Source organism: Hemicordylus capensis, chromosome 4 (genome assembly GCF_027244095.1).
Source record: "Hemicordylus capensis ecotype Gifberg chromosome 4, rHemCap1.1.pri, whole genome shotgun sequence".
NCBI lineage: Eukaryota > Metazoa > Chordata > Lepidosauria > Squamata > Cordylidae > Hemicordylus > Hemicordylus capensis.
Window position 1 is genome coordinate 75,962,494 of NC_069660.1, and position 16,266 is coordinate 75,978,759.

The window sequence follows — 16,266 nt, forward strand, 5'->3', positions numbered from 1 at the left end:
GGTGGGGGTTGTTACACTCATGTTACAAGACAGACTAAGTTCATTCTAGGTGTACTGTCAAGAAGCTGGGTAAAAGGTGCAAAGTTTCTCTCCTCTCCCACAAACATCTCTGCTAGAACAATTTGAGCCATCTCATTTACCTTCCGTTTCTTTAGGCATGGCAACACCAGAAGAGCAGTTTATTTTGTCGCTACTGCATGACTCCATAAAAGGCTCCATATTTGTTTGCATTCCCAAAGGACTGGCTGGAAGCACAAAACACAGTGGCAATGTCAGAACATCCCCTTTGGGTCAGAAAAACAACAAGAGATCAGAAAAGTTTCCTGTGATTGACACAGTGCCAAAAGGTATCTCCAGTCATATTCTTTACCTTCTTATTTATTCCACGTGGCATACTTGAGATTCCTAGACAGTCTCCCACCTAGGCACTGACCAGACTCAGACCTGCTTAGCATCATCAAGGCAGCTGCACCATGTGCCTTCAGACCACAGTTGCCTCCTACCCAGCGCCACTTAGTACCACTATCCCTCTGGTGGCAGGTGGAAATATGGTGCATCTGGCCGTTTCTAGCCCCACTCAGATTCACATCCCATTACGCCTGAACAGAAGGGCTTTATACATTGACCAACATGATGCGCAGAATTCTGCTGCTGAAACGCTCTGTGCCAGGGCTGTTGCAGACATGCAGGCAGCTCCAATGCCTTTATGAGTGAGTGGCTGCACAAGCAGCAAACTACCACAGTTATTCACATGGTGGCAAATGTCACTTATGAAGGGTATCTAGTGTACTGATCGTGGATTTAGCCTGCAAAAAAGCAGCCGCCCCTAGGTGGTAGAACACACTCCCTGTAAAAATAAGAGGTTTATCATCCCTGGAGGCTTTCAAGAGAATCGTAAAGACACACTTTTCCAGCTTGACTTTTAATAATATAATATTCAGGTGGCTTTAATTTTTTTTTAAAATTAGGAACTTAGGAATCTGAGTCAGACTATAGGTCCCTCTCGCTCAGTATTGTCTACACAGATTGGCAGTGGCTTCTCCAAGGTTGCAGGCAGGAATCTCTCTCAGCCCTATCTTGGAGATGCCAGGGAGGGAACTTGGAACGTTCTACTCTTCCCAGAGCAGCTCCATCCCCTGAGGGGGAATATCTTCCAGTGCTCACACATCAATCTCCCATTCATATGCAACCAAGGTGGACCCTGCTTAGCTAAGGGGACAAGTCATGCTTGCTACCACAAGACCAGCTCAAATGGTTTTATTTTTGATTGAGAATGACCCTGATCCATTTTTGGATGAGTAGTAAATTAATTAATTAATTAATTAATTAATTAATTAAAATTTCAAAACACATAAACGGGACCAGTGATTTCACAACTGTTGTGCTTTGCTGGCTGAGGCTGCTATTTATAAGCAAAGGTGTCATTTATAAGGGACACTGTGCACTCCTGCACTGTGTCCAGTCTACTGCCAAAACGGTCCATGTATATTTGCCCATAGTGGCCCTTCAGTTAAAGCAGCAGAATTACATCCAGTTTAGATGAATTCAATGGGCTTAAACTGGCCTGAGGCTGCAATCCTATGCATACCTAGTCAGAACCCTGATGAACTCAGGGGGGCTTTCTTTGAGTAAACACACACAGGATGGGCTGCGTATCAAACATGATTTAACTCAGAAAGCTTTTGAATTGGATAGTGGAAATATGTAATTAACTTAGCAGGACCAAAGTTCCTTCCCTGCTTGGATCAAATAATTTAAGTATTGCAGAAAGATGTTATTCACTCCAATTCACTGGAATTTCAAATTGAGGGTGGAGAAGACTGGCCCTGAGGTATGGCTGGAGAAAAAGACCTTTGGATTTGATGTTGGGCAGGGGATCCACTTCCATGATGAAGTCATCTTTCAGAAAGAGGAAGCCAACAATGGAGAAGAGGTAGACGAGGATGAGGGCCAGGAGGGCGGTCAGCAGGATGGAACGTCCGTTGCGTGTCACGCTTTTGATGACATTAAATAAGGTCTCCTCCCGGTAGATCAAGTCAAATAGCTGAAATAGAAAAAATAATAATTTGCTCTTATTTATTTATTTATTACACGTTTATACCATCTCAACCAAAAGCTCTGGGTGGGCACAGCAAAACAAAAACGAACAAATAAACAATCAGCTTAAAGCAATAAAAACAAATTTTAAAAGTTTAAAACCATTTAAACCACAAACATTTAAAAGCGTACTGAAGAAGCTGAACAAGCTGAAGAAGAGGAGTTCTGCAACAGTTCTTGATTCCTCTAACCTCAGCAAGTATGTTTCTTCCCAGTCAACTTAAAAATATGTATAATTTCACCCCTAGCTAGGGGTGAAATTATATGTATTTTTAAGTTGACCAGCTAGCTAAAGAGAACCAAAAGGCTTCTCACTACTATCATCAAAAAATCCCAACCAATTCAGATGTGATTACTGTACCAAGATGCTATAGAAGAGTTCGTGCACAAAGAGCCCCAAGACGCTGGTCAGGATATAGGCGACATGATAGAGAAACTCCACATCCATGATCATGGCCTTGTAGCCTCGGATGAAGGTCCCACGGTTGCCCACAAAGCTCACCACGAACACGATCTTATTTGTCAGCTGTGAAGCAATCACAGGGCAGAGAGTGTAGAGGACAGACAGTCCATTGTGAGTTTATGTAGTTTATTATGCTATTTTGACTTTATGACTCATGTCAATGAGTAGGAGCTGAGCTCTGCTCTCCCATTAACACTGATGTAAATCCACTACCATCACATTTGTACAGGCAATAAATCAAGTCTTGGTTCCACACAAAAACCCATGAACTGCAGCTCATTTTGTTTAACTGCGACTACTCTCTGTTGACTCAGTTTCAGAAAGTTCAGTCTTACAAGTCAGGCTTCGAGCTTTATGTACGCCAAGTGACTTACATTGAAAGCTCCAAGTATGTTCAAAGTGAGGCCAATGCCCAGGTGGTAGATGGACCGCAGGATCAACGCTACAAGAAGTGGCCGGATACCGTAGCGCCGAGTAAACAGAGCCATGATGGAGAGGAAGATTAAGAACCAGGACAGCAGCGGAATTAGTGGGGAATCCAATAGCCCTGGAAGACAGACCGATATACTAATTAAACAGGCAGGACTTTTATATGTCACATATTCTGTTGGGTCGTCGCCTTATGTGGCAAAATGTCAAGAGAAAGGGAGAACAGAAGAAGAGTTAATTATTCTGGGCAACATCCAGACTAGTTAGTCATGACTAAACACCATTACAATAAATGACAAGTTAGTCATGACTAACTTAAGTTCCATCCAGTTCAATGGAAATTAATCATGGCTAACAGTCTGAATGTTGCCCACTGCTATTAATAAACAGGAAGCAGAGAGAAGCACACGGATAGCAGCAGCCAGTAAGGTGAGGAAAGCAGCCAATGAAAAGCAGTCTACGGCTGCAACCACTGAGGAAAAAAAGAGACAGAGGGGAACCCGTATCCTTACAGGTGGACATCTGCAGGAGGCAGCAGAAGCAGAGAGTGGGCTGCACAGCACTGTGCAAGTGTGCCACTAGTGCAGTGCCCGGTACAGACTGAAGGGGTCATCAACTCACACTCACACAGGCCACTGCAAGCAGTTCACCAACAACACACCTGTATAGTGCTAGGCAAGTTGAAGAGGAGAGCTGGTCTTGTGGCAGCAAGCATGATTTGTTCCCTTAGCTAAGCAGGTTGCATATGAAAGGGAGACTAGAAGTGTGAGCACTGGAAGATATTCCCCTCAGGGGATAAAGCCGCTCTGGGAAGAGCTGAACGTTTCAGGTTCCCTCCCTGACAGCATCTCCAAGATAGGGCCGAGAGAGATTCCTGCCTGCAACTTTGGAGAAGCCGCTGCCAGTCTGTTAAGACAATACTGAGCTAGATGGACCAATGGTCTGACTCAGTATATGGCAGCTTCTTATGTTCCAAGCTGCACCCTCCCTCAGCTGCCTTCAACCCATTCAACCCTTCAACCCATTCCTTTTTTCTAGTCCACTTCACTGGCTTCTGCTTTGAGGTTTGTCTACTCAGATCTAAGGGAATGCATTTGCTTTAGAGGACAACATCCATATGTGTTCAAGCCAGCATCTATTAGACCCACAAGGATCGACTACATGTGTTGTCCTCTATGGCGATGAAGCAAAGGCTGACCAAGCGTATTCACTTACATCAGCCCAAAAATAATATCATGATCATGTACCCATGAAAAAGCACTTCTTACTATGGTCTGGATTACTAATGGCATGCTGATTATGCAGAAAGATTATTCTATTTATTTTTCATATTCTCTGGAACATACCATCTGTGGCGAGTGGTTTTCCACTGGCAGTATATTAGAGTGAGAGAAATGCCGGAGAATGCCTGTGAACCTTTCCTGAAGCTTCATGGCTCCCCAGGCATCTTTGTAAAACTACTAAACTACTAATGAAGGGAGTGTGTCTGCAAAGGGCAAGTGAATATCCACACGGTTTCTGTACAAGGAATACTCTGACCCCCAAAGCAAGCATAACAGAATACCTACCCATAGAGGATGCCTCAACATAAGGATAAAAGAAAGCAATGATGATGTTGATGAAGACAGCCAGGTTGAAGGAAATGCTTCCCCAGAGTGTCATTCTGCGGGAGAACCAGTACATCAGTGGATTGCCTATGGGAAGAGAGAAAGGCAACGCTGAGTAAACCTCATATGATTCTCCAAGTCACACAGGCCTCCCTGGATGCCCAGTAACCTTGGTGCAATTATCCACAGAGCTAGGAATCTTGCTTCCTTCAGTCCAGTTGCAAACACTATCAGTTATCAGAAGCTGGGACACAAGTTGCAAAAAAATCACATTTTAGGCTTTTCAAATTTTACAGTGGCACATACAGCTGGACCACAATAATATCCTCTTGCTTCCTCTTTTTTTCTAACTCCAAACTTGAGCTATAGTAGGGTCTTTAGAAGAACCCTACTAATCCTATCATATATTTTGGCCCAGCTGCTTTGGTTGTCAATTCACTTCTAGGCTCAATTAAAAATATTCATTTTAACCATTAAAGCCCTTGTCCAGGACCAGGGTTTAAGACTGCCTTGTGCCTTCTCCTATATGAGCCTACTCAGGCTTTAGGATCTGCCCCAAGTGTCCTGTTGTCTGGTCTACCATTGACATAAGTTTGATAGGCGAATCCCAGAGGGGGGACCTTCTCAGTGGTGGCACCTTATTTGTGGAACTCTCTTCCTATGGAGATCCAACTGACTCCCTCCATGGCCATCTTCAGGCAGCAAATTAAGACAATCTTCTTTTGGAAGGCCTTTTCCTTTGTGAAATGATGTTCTGTGATTTTCTATATTATATCACGGCATTTTATTAACTGTTTTTTGCTTTAAAAATCATTTTATTGTTCTTATGTACTTCCATATTTTAAGTCACTTGGCTGCTTTTACAAGAGTAGGATATAAGTAGTTAGACAATAAATAAGCTTGTCTTGCTTAAAGAAACAAACTAGCAGCACAAAATCACAAAACCTAATGTTACAGCATCACTGCCAGATAAGAAAGGGCTATAAGTACTGACTCAGTGCTTATTAGAAAATGTGCATGATTGAGTTATACAGACTGGTATTTGGCAGCAGAGACCTCACTGTCTCTGTAGCATGCATAACTTTATCTTACTGTTTTCTAACTATAGCGTGCACTGCTGCTGACAAGAATCAGTGTGTAGGTGGGCGTAGATGGGAAAGTGGAGGGCAAAATTGTGTCTGGTGTACAATTATCTTTGCTGGAACCAACAGCACTTTCCTCTAGGTCTGGGAGAGAAGGAACCTTTGCAGCCATTCTCTGTGTGCCATCATATAGCAGGTAATGGTTCTGGGGCAAACGTCTTTGTAATGTGGCTTCCTCTGTGCGCTACTCAATGGAGTGTTTTTATTTATATTATGTACAGTGGGTCCTTGATGCAGCATCTAGACATCCAGCAGGCAGAGGTTGGTATACAAATGGCTGTATTTTAGATACCTCATCTAAAGCGAGGTTGGAACTTAAGAGAAAACAGTTGGGAGAAACCTTTCAGAAACTTCCACACATTTAGAAACAGCCAAACCAGAGTCACAGATGCTGCATAGCACTGCAGGGCCTTGAACTGACAAGCAATTAGAGATTCCAGATTATGATATGAATGCACAGGGGTTCTGGGAGAGCCCCCTGCTTTGCCCAGGGCTTACTGCGTAATTTCTTCTGCCATTCCATCTCATTGTGGAGGAAGGATGATTGCTCAAAGAAGTCGCTGACTTTGCTGCCCTGCTCATCTTGCTCTGTGGTGGTGAACAGTCGGTACTGCGTCTCTTTGGTCAGAAACTCACAGATGCTGGGCACTGGGAAGATTATCTGCTCCATGCTCCGGTCCAGGCGCACAATCTGAAGGGAAGCCGAAAGTGAAACATGCTTGGATTATTTTTACCTGCACTTACATTTATAGGTTTAGAAGGGGCCTATGTTTGCAGCTCTGCCTGTTTCAGAGGAAAGGGAGCGAGGTGGAGGGTAAAGGCCCATCTTTCTTTGTAGGCAGTAGATGGCATCTTCCCAGTAGCAGTGCAATCTATGTCTACCAGGGGAACATAAGTCCAAATGGCTGCTGAGGCAGTGGCTCCCCTTACTGAGTGGGCTGAAATCTTGATAGGAGTCCAGTGCTTTGCGACTGGTAGGCAATGATCATGCAGTCCCCGAATCACCTACTTAAAGCAGAGTTTTTTCCTAAACTACCCTCCTTAAAGAGACAAATTAAGAATTCTGACTACTGTTCTTGGTCCTTTGAAAATTTGCTTTAGAGGCACTTTGCATTTCCAAAGTGTGCTATTCCTTCTCTTTGGAGTGAGAAGATTGCAGGCAGAAGAAGAGTAAAATCCTGAGAATTGTAAAAAAAATAATGAATCATTGTAATAAAAGAGGGATCTTTCCTGTCTTCAACAAGTGAGTTGGAGAAGTCACCAGTCTCAGAATGTCCTCTTCCTCCTGCACATTCTCTCTCCCTCTCCCTCCTGGGACTGCTGTGAACATGCAGGGATCCTGCCTGCAATAAGCAGTACCAGATAATCACACCATAAACAGCAAGTATCAGCTGTGGCCAATGGCTTTCCACTGAAAAAAAAAAACCCTCCAAAATTGCTCTATTAAGGTGTCACTCAAAAATCTTCAGTATGTGGAGAACACGAAATACGGTTTAATCAAACAAGAGCTGTTCATTGACTTTAGAATTCCAATTCCAAGTTTCCCCAAGACCACCTGTTTAGTCCTAGGCTACCTATTATTCTGTGATATCAGAAAACGGTTTAGTCCTAAGCCACCTATTGCTCTGTGGTATCAGAAAAGCTAAGCTGGGACATGGAGGGGCTGTAATTCATCTGCCTGCCAGGCTTATTATGACTTCAGAACAGATTAGACATGGTGTCAGATCATGATCACTAGTATTTTACATAATTTAGGTGACTCTAAAGGGAAATCAAGTCTCCAGGCATGAAAAATAAATCTAATTATCTGAGGATCAGAACATCCATTGTGATAGCAAGGGAAAAGCAAAGCCTACCTCGATCTGAGATGTGTGCTTCTCATAGTACGCTAATGGATCTTCCTCTTCTTCTTGGACAGGAGTTGTGGATTTCAGCATCTTGGACAGCTGTTTGTTGTGTAGAGTGAGCTGGGTGACAGAGAAGGAAACAATATTAAATCGCTTCAGCCTGAAAAAGCCAGAGGGAATCTCCTTCAACTCCATATTAGCAACACATTTCCTTGTATTTACCAGGCCTGATAGGCTTTGGGGAAGAGGGGAGCATGTAAAGGTTGTGTAAACAGGGCCTGTGGTTCCCCCCAGGAGACAGCGATTCAATTCAACACAGTAATTACAGCCAAATAGCACTAATCCTCAAATTACAAATCAGTGCCCATAAATCCCCAAAGAAATTGAATTACAGCCGAATAGTGATCATGGCTTCCAACTAAGTTATGTGAACAAGTGAACTGACAACCAAGCGGTCGATTTTGCTGCCTCTGAAAAGCAAAGAGCATGTTGGTTGAACAACAGGGAAATCTTACTTGCACTCCTATATACAGGAGCACAGGAAGTGACACAAGGATGACATCCCATAGATTCCTAAACGGGGGTTCCTAAATTCCTTTTCAAGTCTTGAATACTGTACCATCTCTTAGCAGCTCTCCCACCACCACCAGGGTCCCTGCATGTTATGGAATCTCCCTTCACCCCTATTATAATTGCGGACATTTCATAAAAGGTTGTGCAGTACTAAAGATTATCCAAGCAATGGAAGCATACTATAAGAAATCATCTGAAGGATTGGAGGCCCAGATGAGCCACTGTAGGCCATATATAGACTCTAGACTTAGGGCAAGGTGGCAAGGCCTAGGCTAGGCCAGAATCATCCTCTGCCCATCTCACTCAGGGGTAGTGCCTCTTGGAAAGGAGAGGAGCTTCCACAGTGAAACGAAGGCAGTGAAGAAAACTGGTGTGGTGCTACCACCCACCACACTGATCTCTGATGCCCAACTGAGGGAGCCTGCCCAGAAGGACCCAGCCTGTGGTTTGTCTTGCCTTGCCTCCAACCATCCACAGTAAATTTGACTGGTTAATTCAGATCAACTGGAGAAATTCAGCTGACGCGCTTGGGCTTCACTGTTTCCAACCAAGTCCAGACTCTGGGAGGATTACACACTTTTAAAAGACACATAGAAGGGAGAAGTCCACCCCATGTGTCTTTCCCCATCACAGCACTGTAGTAACAGGAAAAGCTACTGCTGGTGCTCTTAGGGAGTGGACCTATGCCCCTTTGGATCCTAGGACCACACTCTTGCAGCTTCCAAAGCTCCCTTGCTGATCCACTTCCTTCCTGCCAACAGTTAATATAGCCCTTCCTGCCTCTAGGCGCTGCATGGGTGTCGTCCCCCCGCCCGGCCCCCCGAGCTGCATTCTCATTTTGGCCCCTCCTTTCTGGACTTAGCCTAAAAGCCAAGAATCACTGTCCCCCTGCTCTTCAGCACTGTGCCTCCACTTAGTGTCAAACCCATTCTACATCCTTTAGCCACCCTGACTCTTAATCAACTTGCTTGACAGCCCACTACACTTATAATATATTCAATTTATATCCTGCCTACTCAAAAAGTCACTCTAGGCACCTAACAAACCCCAAAATCATACAATCATGTCAAACCAGACCGCATTGTAAAACCACCACATAAAACATAATGTACACAATAAAAGCAGTCAGTAGTGCTCCCTTTCACTCTTTCCTGCCAACAATATATTGCTACTTTTCCTTACATCATGTATGAGTTATTTCTACAGTCCCAAGCCTCTTTTCCTAGCTGCCTCTTCCTCAAGCTATCCCCATTTCTCACTCCACTGCCTATCTTCTCCCTTTTGCCAATCTGCCTCAGGGTTCCCTGGGAGGACAGTGTGACGTTTTAATCCCAGCACAGTGACCTTTCACTTTCTTACAGAAACAGGACTGTTTGCAAACTTTCTGTTGTAAATAATCTCATGCCCTCATGGTTGGAATGTGTGTGAACATTCTGTGACATAACAGAACCTCCATCAATTGCTGCCAGGGACTTCACCACTCCAAAATGCCTCCAGGCATTACAATCTAGTTTTAATAATAAGTTGCAACAGTGACAATGCCCTTAGTCAATATCATCATGAGTTTGGATCTTTGAACTCCAGTACAACTTGTGCAAACAACTAAACAGATAAAAAATTAAACGATGAGAAATAGAATAATGGCACTCTGCTCAACCAGGACTGACACATTATATGAGATAGTACAGTAGCCCCTAAGTTGCTCCCTTTTTCAGCAGGGGATAAATACTTACCATGGAGGATATCCCCTCCTCCTCCTCTTCCTGGATCCTTTTTACAGGTTTCAAGAGATGCTGGAGTTGCCTATTGTGCCGAGAGAGCTGGAAATGTGGAAGCAAACAAGCAGCATGGATTACAACTGATAAAAGTAACTTACAGAAGGGTCAAAACTTACTCGCACTGATGCCAAAATTTAAAGCCATTGCAACTGTCAGTAGGTTAACTGCCTTTAGAGCAGCACGTGGTACTGGAATGCATATAATCATCTCGATTCAGTGCTTCTAGAAATCAACATGAGCTGATTAAGAACAGTGGCTGCCATGGGCTTGCTAGCATTGTCTGGATTGGCCCTTAGACATTAACCATGCACTGCAGAGTCAGTTATTAGTCTTGCATTGGATTCTAGGGGTGGATTTGAACATTACAGAAGACTGTGGCGGCAGGGGCGTATGTGAGTGACTCAGTCTTCACTCTGATGTCAGTGTGGAACGCTTGTATCTCACCCACTGCAGCGCAATGCACATTATCCGCATTTGCATCTCGCTGAAGCAAGATGTGACTACTATGAATGTCACAGAAACAGGAAGTGCATCAGTTGCATTTCCTCTTCCTATTCTCCCCACTTCTCTGTGATGCCCAAAGCTGCTCTAAATCAGTGGTACCTCTCTTTTTTAAAAGATTCCATAGAGCTGTGGGTGTGGATATAGCTTCAGTGTTGTTTGTTGTGACAGCATAGAATTGTTTGGGAAAACAGATAGCTGTACAGCCTTGTGGGTGCATGTATGGAGGGAGGAGGACTAAAAAGATTGAGAGTCAAGAAGAACTGGGCTTGAAGGGACAGCAGGACACCAAATCCTCATTTATTTTCATAAGAACTGAGTCATATTCCACTTGTTGATCAAGACTGGAGTTTCATCAGTATCTCTCAGCTGAGGCAGATCACCCTATGCTGAGTATGATATACTAATTTAATTGGGGAGGTGGAGAACACAAGAACTCAATTTTTAATCCCGCAGAGAAGGGCACTACGGCATGGAAGAGAAAAAGGGATCTTTAAAAAGTAACAGGGCGACATCCAAACAAAGAATACCTGTAAGGCTAAAATGTAGATGTTGTGCCCAACTTCTCGGGGGGAAACTTCAGAGTTCTCACACTCTTCTTCTTGAAGATAGGCTTTTTTAATGACATCAACCTGTAAGATATTTTGCACATAAGAACCAGCCATTACACCAGGAATCTGGTAAAAATAGCAAAAAGAATTGGGTAGCCTAGGAACCTGGTATAAGCATGCCATAGTCCGCATGTCTGTTTGCCTCCTGTGAAAGCACAGAATCTAGTGTTCAGTGCAGAATTTTGTATTCTGAGAATCAAAGCTTTGGTTTTTAATGAGTAGATTAAACACCAAAGTAGAAGTGATCATCTGAGTAATGAGGTAAATCTGGTCTTGGGACAGGGGTCACACTCCCTCTGAAAGACAAAGTCTGCAGCTTGGGGGTACTTTTGGACCTGACATTATCCTTAGAGGCGCAGGTGGCGGCGGTGTGCAGAAGTGCTTTTTACCAACTACGGCTGGTACGCCAGCTGTGACACTACTTGGAAAAGTCAGATCTGACCTCAGTCACTCATGCGTTGGTAACATCCAGATTGGGCTACTGCGATCCGCTCTATGTGGGGCTGCCCTTGTTTGGAAGACTGTTCGGAAGCTTCAGACAAGCACCAGCTGCTGCCGCTAGCCCAGGAGTTCGGGTGCCAAGATGTGTTGCCCTGCCTCCCAGTGCGCCAATAATGCACCGCATGAGTGCAGCGTGCATTATGGGGATCACCCCTCCCCGAAAGCGCCACAGTCTGCTAGCCACAGCTGCTTGCAGCTGTGGCTAACAGACAGTAGAAAAAATGAGGTTAAGGGAGTGCTTGCTCCCTTAACCTTGTTTTAGAGGGAGGCTCCATATGCAGGTTTGCCACTGCAGTCAAGCCTGATCCCAGCAAACGTGCAAACCAGGCTGGGCTTCCTTATCCCGGTTTTGCACGTGCGTGTGAATAGCTCATAGTATAACAAGATCGTAGCCCATTCATAATCTCTTGGTCTCTGTGCTGAGTTTGTCAATGAGCAGAAAAACTGACAGCATTATTTGAGGAGTTTCCAATGAAGGTATTATGGCACAAAAGTACGTTGAGATCAGCTATTCAGGTGCAACTGGATTCCATATGTAGGGATTACAAGTAGGCTATTATCTGTGCATAGTTCTAGCAAGGGGGAATCTACTGTAAAGCTAAGATGAAGTTATAGAGTTATGAGGAGCAGCTTAGAGAGCAGATATCCTATATTACAGTGGATTTCCAGTTTCTCAAGAGGCCCCATGGAATTCCACATCCCTCCTCCTACTCTCCTTTCTATCTATCACAATGTGAAGTTCAACACATCTTCCAAAGCAGCAAACAGTAAGCAGGCTATTTCCACAAGCCCTCCACCCCACTCAGCCTCCTTACCAGTTCCTGAGGCCGAAGGCTGATGAGAATCCGCTCAGCATTCTCACTGTCATGCCTGCTCTCCATCAGGGCCAGCAAAAGCTTAGAGGCATTGTCCTGACAAAAAGACCCCATACTGAAGATGAACTGCAGGTTGAAACTACCCACAAGAACAAGGATCTGTAGCTCATCCACTCTGCAGAGAATCAGCCCTCCCTCCCATATCCTTACAGCAGACGATTTATAGCACAAATTCATTTCATAAGTCAGTAAAGCGGGCGGGTGGGGGGGGGAGCAAGGAGGCAAAAAGGTAGCAGAACCCAAAAGCCATGCCAAATCAGCAAACTGATTTCCCATTTTAAACTTCCTGATTCAGCTCCAAAAGGAGTTTTGGAGACCAGACCAAGTTGTTTAGTATAAAGCAGCCACAGTTCAGCAGTAGATCACAACCTTTGTATGCATAAGATCCTAGGTTCATTCACTGGTATCTCCAGTTAAAAATATTTCAGGAAGCAGAGCAGGGAACGACTCCTGCTTGGAACTCTGGAGAGTGATGCCCATCAGATATCAACGGCCTGACTCAGAATAAGACAGCTTTATGCATTCGTCTGCAGATGGGCAGCCAGTTGGCTATCCCTGCCCAAGAACATCAGAGATTGACATGACTGGAAATGGCCTTTTGGGTACGAGTGTCTTTGTGTATGGGATGAGGCCAATTAGGATGTTTGCAGTTAGGAAGAAATTCTCCCCCACGTCAGATTTCTTAGGACCCTTTGAAAATGCCTTGCCTTCTTCCTATGGCATATAGCTTGGCTCACCTGTTTGTGTCTGTTCCATTAGTTTATTTTTAAGCCATAAAGGCACCTTAATCACTCTTCTTTTCTGCTTCTTACACAGATTGTGATGAAGAGTGTAACCTACTGTGTGCTGTGGGGGTGGAGAGTGGGAAAGGCTTGGTGCACAGAAGACCCTGCCTTGATTTAAGAAGCTGGGCTTTTCGATTTCCCACACCCTTCCAGTTCTATGACGAAGGGATCACAAACACTTCACATAAGTATCCAGGAAGGCAACACCTGAGATCCAACTGCACATGCAAAAGAATCTTCTGCAGTATCTTCCCCAGCCCACCACCACTTTACTAGCTGCCGGAATCTACCTTCAGCTGAAGAACCAGGTCCATTCTATATTTGCAGAGGGGGCTGATGTCATTGAGGATCAGGGCGGTGATGATGTCAATGCCATTCGACTCGTGTGTCACAATGCAGCTCTGCGGATCAATACATGGGATTACCCAGAAGGCTGGCAGCTGATTCTAGAGGTCTCCAAATTCCTACTCCCATTCAGATAATCAGGCATGGCTAGAAACATTAATGTTGTGCCCACCAACTCGCTCTTCTGAACAAGTCAAGCTAACCAACCCAAGCCAGCCGTTTCACTCCATTATAAACCGTGTGATTTTACCCACAGGTGGCCAGGGTTTACCTGGTTCTCATGGCAAGGTCCCTGGCAATATTCTGTCAGGGTCTCCAGGGTCTGGGTGATGAGGGCCACATTGTATTCGTTGATGTAGAGGCCTAACAAGCCCAGCCGTCCAGTAGTGCTACCACACATGATATCCAGGAACTGCAGGGTTTCACATACCAAGTTGTAGTTGGTCTTGTTGTTCTGGCAGCGGAGAAAGTTCTGAAAAGCACAGAGCAGGATCCAACAGGCATCAGACAGGCAGAGGGCTTTTTAACAGCAGTCGGCACTTGGCTATGAATGATGCCACTGGCAGGTTCGCATAAGGCACTCATTTTGCTCCAGGAGACTCACCTGAAGGTCCCGGTTGTGATTCTCACACAGCAGCTGCAGGAACCGAAGAATTGGCTCCATGATCAAGACTGACACACCCATTTCATTGCTCTGGCTGCGGTCTCGGGAATCATGGCCGGTCCGGAACCCTACATCCACTGGGTAACGGGATGGAGCATTGGGCAGCATGAAGGTTGTCACACGTCCTGCAAAGAAATCCAGTCGTGGTTACTTGCCAAGGCATAAGCTACTGTGACCTACGTGCATGCCTCTCCTCACATGCCTTGCAAAGCTTGCAGAAAGCACAAGGGGAGAAGAGGAGGCTGCTGGCAACCCTCCTTCCTCCCTGCTGCTGTGCCACTTTCAGTTTGCAAGAGTTGATTTGGAAAGGGGGCTGACCCTCACCAGGGGCATGGGGCAAGGCAGCATTTGACACCTTGTCTCAGGCGCTGCAATACTTTGGGCCATTCCTGGATCGATACGGAAGGACTAAAGCCAAGGAGTACAGTCTGTGAGACTCTTCAGAGAAAGAGCCACTAGTGGGCATCCCTCTTTCATATGCTGAGCCTTTCTGTTCCTGGGAGCATCATTTTAAAAAAAATGATAGATATCCTTTCTTTGGTGGTTTAGAAGACTGGTCTATTTAAACCTGTATCAGAAATAGGGCTTGCTCATTTATTATCCCAATGGCATGGATGCTACAAGGAAGTGGAGCTGAAAGTGGTTCAGGATAACAGACCAAGGAAATCCTCCAATAATACAGTGTTTCCCTAACATGGCTACTGTCATCCTGAATCACACAGACAGCCCTTTCATATCAGCCAGAGGTTTCCAACCCCATCATCCTTTAGCCATTGTCGTGGGCAGTGATGGGGGCTGGAGTCCAGCACCAGAGGACTCAAAATTGGGAGCCCCTGATATATGCTGTGACTTGGCAAAGACTTGCATCTGGTTGAGCTTTTGTTTATTAGTGGCCGGGCTGACCCTGTGCTTCTCAATACTAAAGAAAACAGCTGACCAGAGAACAGGAGGAGGAGAGTGTGAGCCACAGACTCAGGCACAGCCTTTAAGAGGAAGTCACTGCTATTCATCCTGAAGCCCAGGCACAGTGAGACATGGGCCTGAGCTGTTTAGGTACAAAGAGAGCTGGCATATATGGAGTCAGACCCTGAGTCCATCTAGCTCTGTATTGCCTAATGCCTACACAGATGAGCATCAGCTCTCCAAGGTTTCAGGCAGGGGTCTCCCCAGCCCTATCTGGAAAGGGATTGAACCTGAGACCCTCTGCATGCCAAGCAGGTGCTTTATATACACCTGCTTTGTATCGTTCCCTGCAGCTAGAGCAAGAGCCCCAATCTCTCTGTTTTCAGGGGCTTTGCTGATCTGCCAGGGAAGCTGCTACTTTCTAGCCATGCTCGGGGAAACCAAAATCAGCCCTTCCTGCATACCTTTGCTGTTATGGTCAGGGGAGTTATGATCTGGGGAGTCTTTGTCCTCACGAGGCTTGTTGCCAATGTCACTCATGTTCACAGTCACTGTGGACTTGACCTCCTGCTGAGCCTTCTTCATCCGGTCATGCAGAACTTTAAAGAACTTTTCGCACTTCTTGTCACTGGTCATCAAGTTATAAAATGATTTCTGCAGAGAGAGAGAGAAGGGAGAAAATCAGCACAGCAATCAGCCACATCATCCCTGTTCAGCATCCAACATTTCTTCCCAGGTGCTCGCACAGTCCAAGGTATTGTGGCACCTGAGATGAGGCACCCAATTCTGCCTTGCCCTTTGCCCCTAGTGGTGGCCAGCCCCCTTTCAAAACTTACCCTTGCAAGTTTTGACAGTGGCATGGGGGCAGGGAGGAAAGGAGGTTGCCTGTGGCCTCCTCTTCTCTCCTTCTACTTCCCACAAGCTTTGCAAGGCATGTGAGGAGCTGCAAAGCTTGCAAAGGTCAGATTGTCAGCCTGAAGAGCTTTTCTGACGGTGGCAGCAATGAGCATCTTGCCGCCTTGGTGGCTGCTGCTCAACAGGGATGTGCACGGAACTGGTCTGGAGGGCCTTTATGGGCCTCCGAACCAGTTCAAAGAACCGGTGGTTCCGCTGGTTCAACACCGGGGGTGGGTGGGGTGTCTCTT

At 45.4% G+C, this 16,266-nt stretch overlaps 1 protein-coding gene across 4 annotated transcripts in view; it reads right to left on the reverse strand.

Moving 5' to 3' along the window:
- The window catches only part of ITPR3 (inositol 1,4,5-trisphosphate receptor type 3), a 174,376-nt gene that overhangs the window by 7,264 nt on the left and 150,846 nt on the right, over positions 1 to 16,266 (reverse strand). For all 4 annotated transcript variants that reach the window (XR_008306221.1, XM_053246289.1, XM_053246290.1 and 1 more), the window contains exons 40-53: positions 15,586 to 15,775; positions 14,159 to 14,343; positions 13,826 to 14,026; positions 13,500 to 13,610; positions 12,365 to 12,460; positions 10,968 to 11,069; positions 9,892 to 9,978; positions 7,595 to 7,705; positions 6,237 to 6,429; positions 4,558 to 4,683; positions 2,935 to 3,107; positions 2,459 to 2,623; positions 1,852 to 2,044; positions 141 to 245 (exon numbers count right to left, since the gene is read on the reverse strand). Coding sequence is in view for 3 of the 4 variants with exons in the window: in XM_053246289.1 (XP_053102264.1) it covers positions 141 to 245; positions 1,852 to 2,044; positions 2,459 to 2,623; positions 2,935 to 3,107; positions 4,558 to 4,683; positions 6,237 to 6,429; positions 7,595 to 7,705; positions 9,892 to 9,978; positions 10,968 to 11,069; positions 12,365 to 12,460; positions 13,500 to 13,610; positions 13,826 to 14,026; positions 14,159 to 14,343; positions 15,586 to 15,775 (2,038 nt within the window). In the remaining variant the exon portion in view is untranslated. The remainder of the gene's footprint in view (positions 1 to 140; positions 246 to 1,851; positions 2,045 to 2,458; positions 2,624 to 2,934; positions 3,108 to 4,557; positions 4,684 to 6,236; positions 6,430 to 7,594; positions 7,706 to 9,891; positions 9,979 to 10,967; positions 11,070 to 12,364; positions 12,461 to 13,499; positions 13,611 to 13,825; positions 14,027 to 14,158; positions 14,344 to 15,585; positions 15,776 to 16,266) is intronic.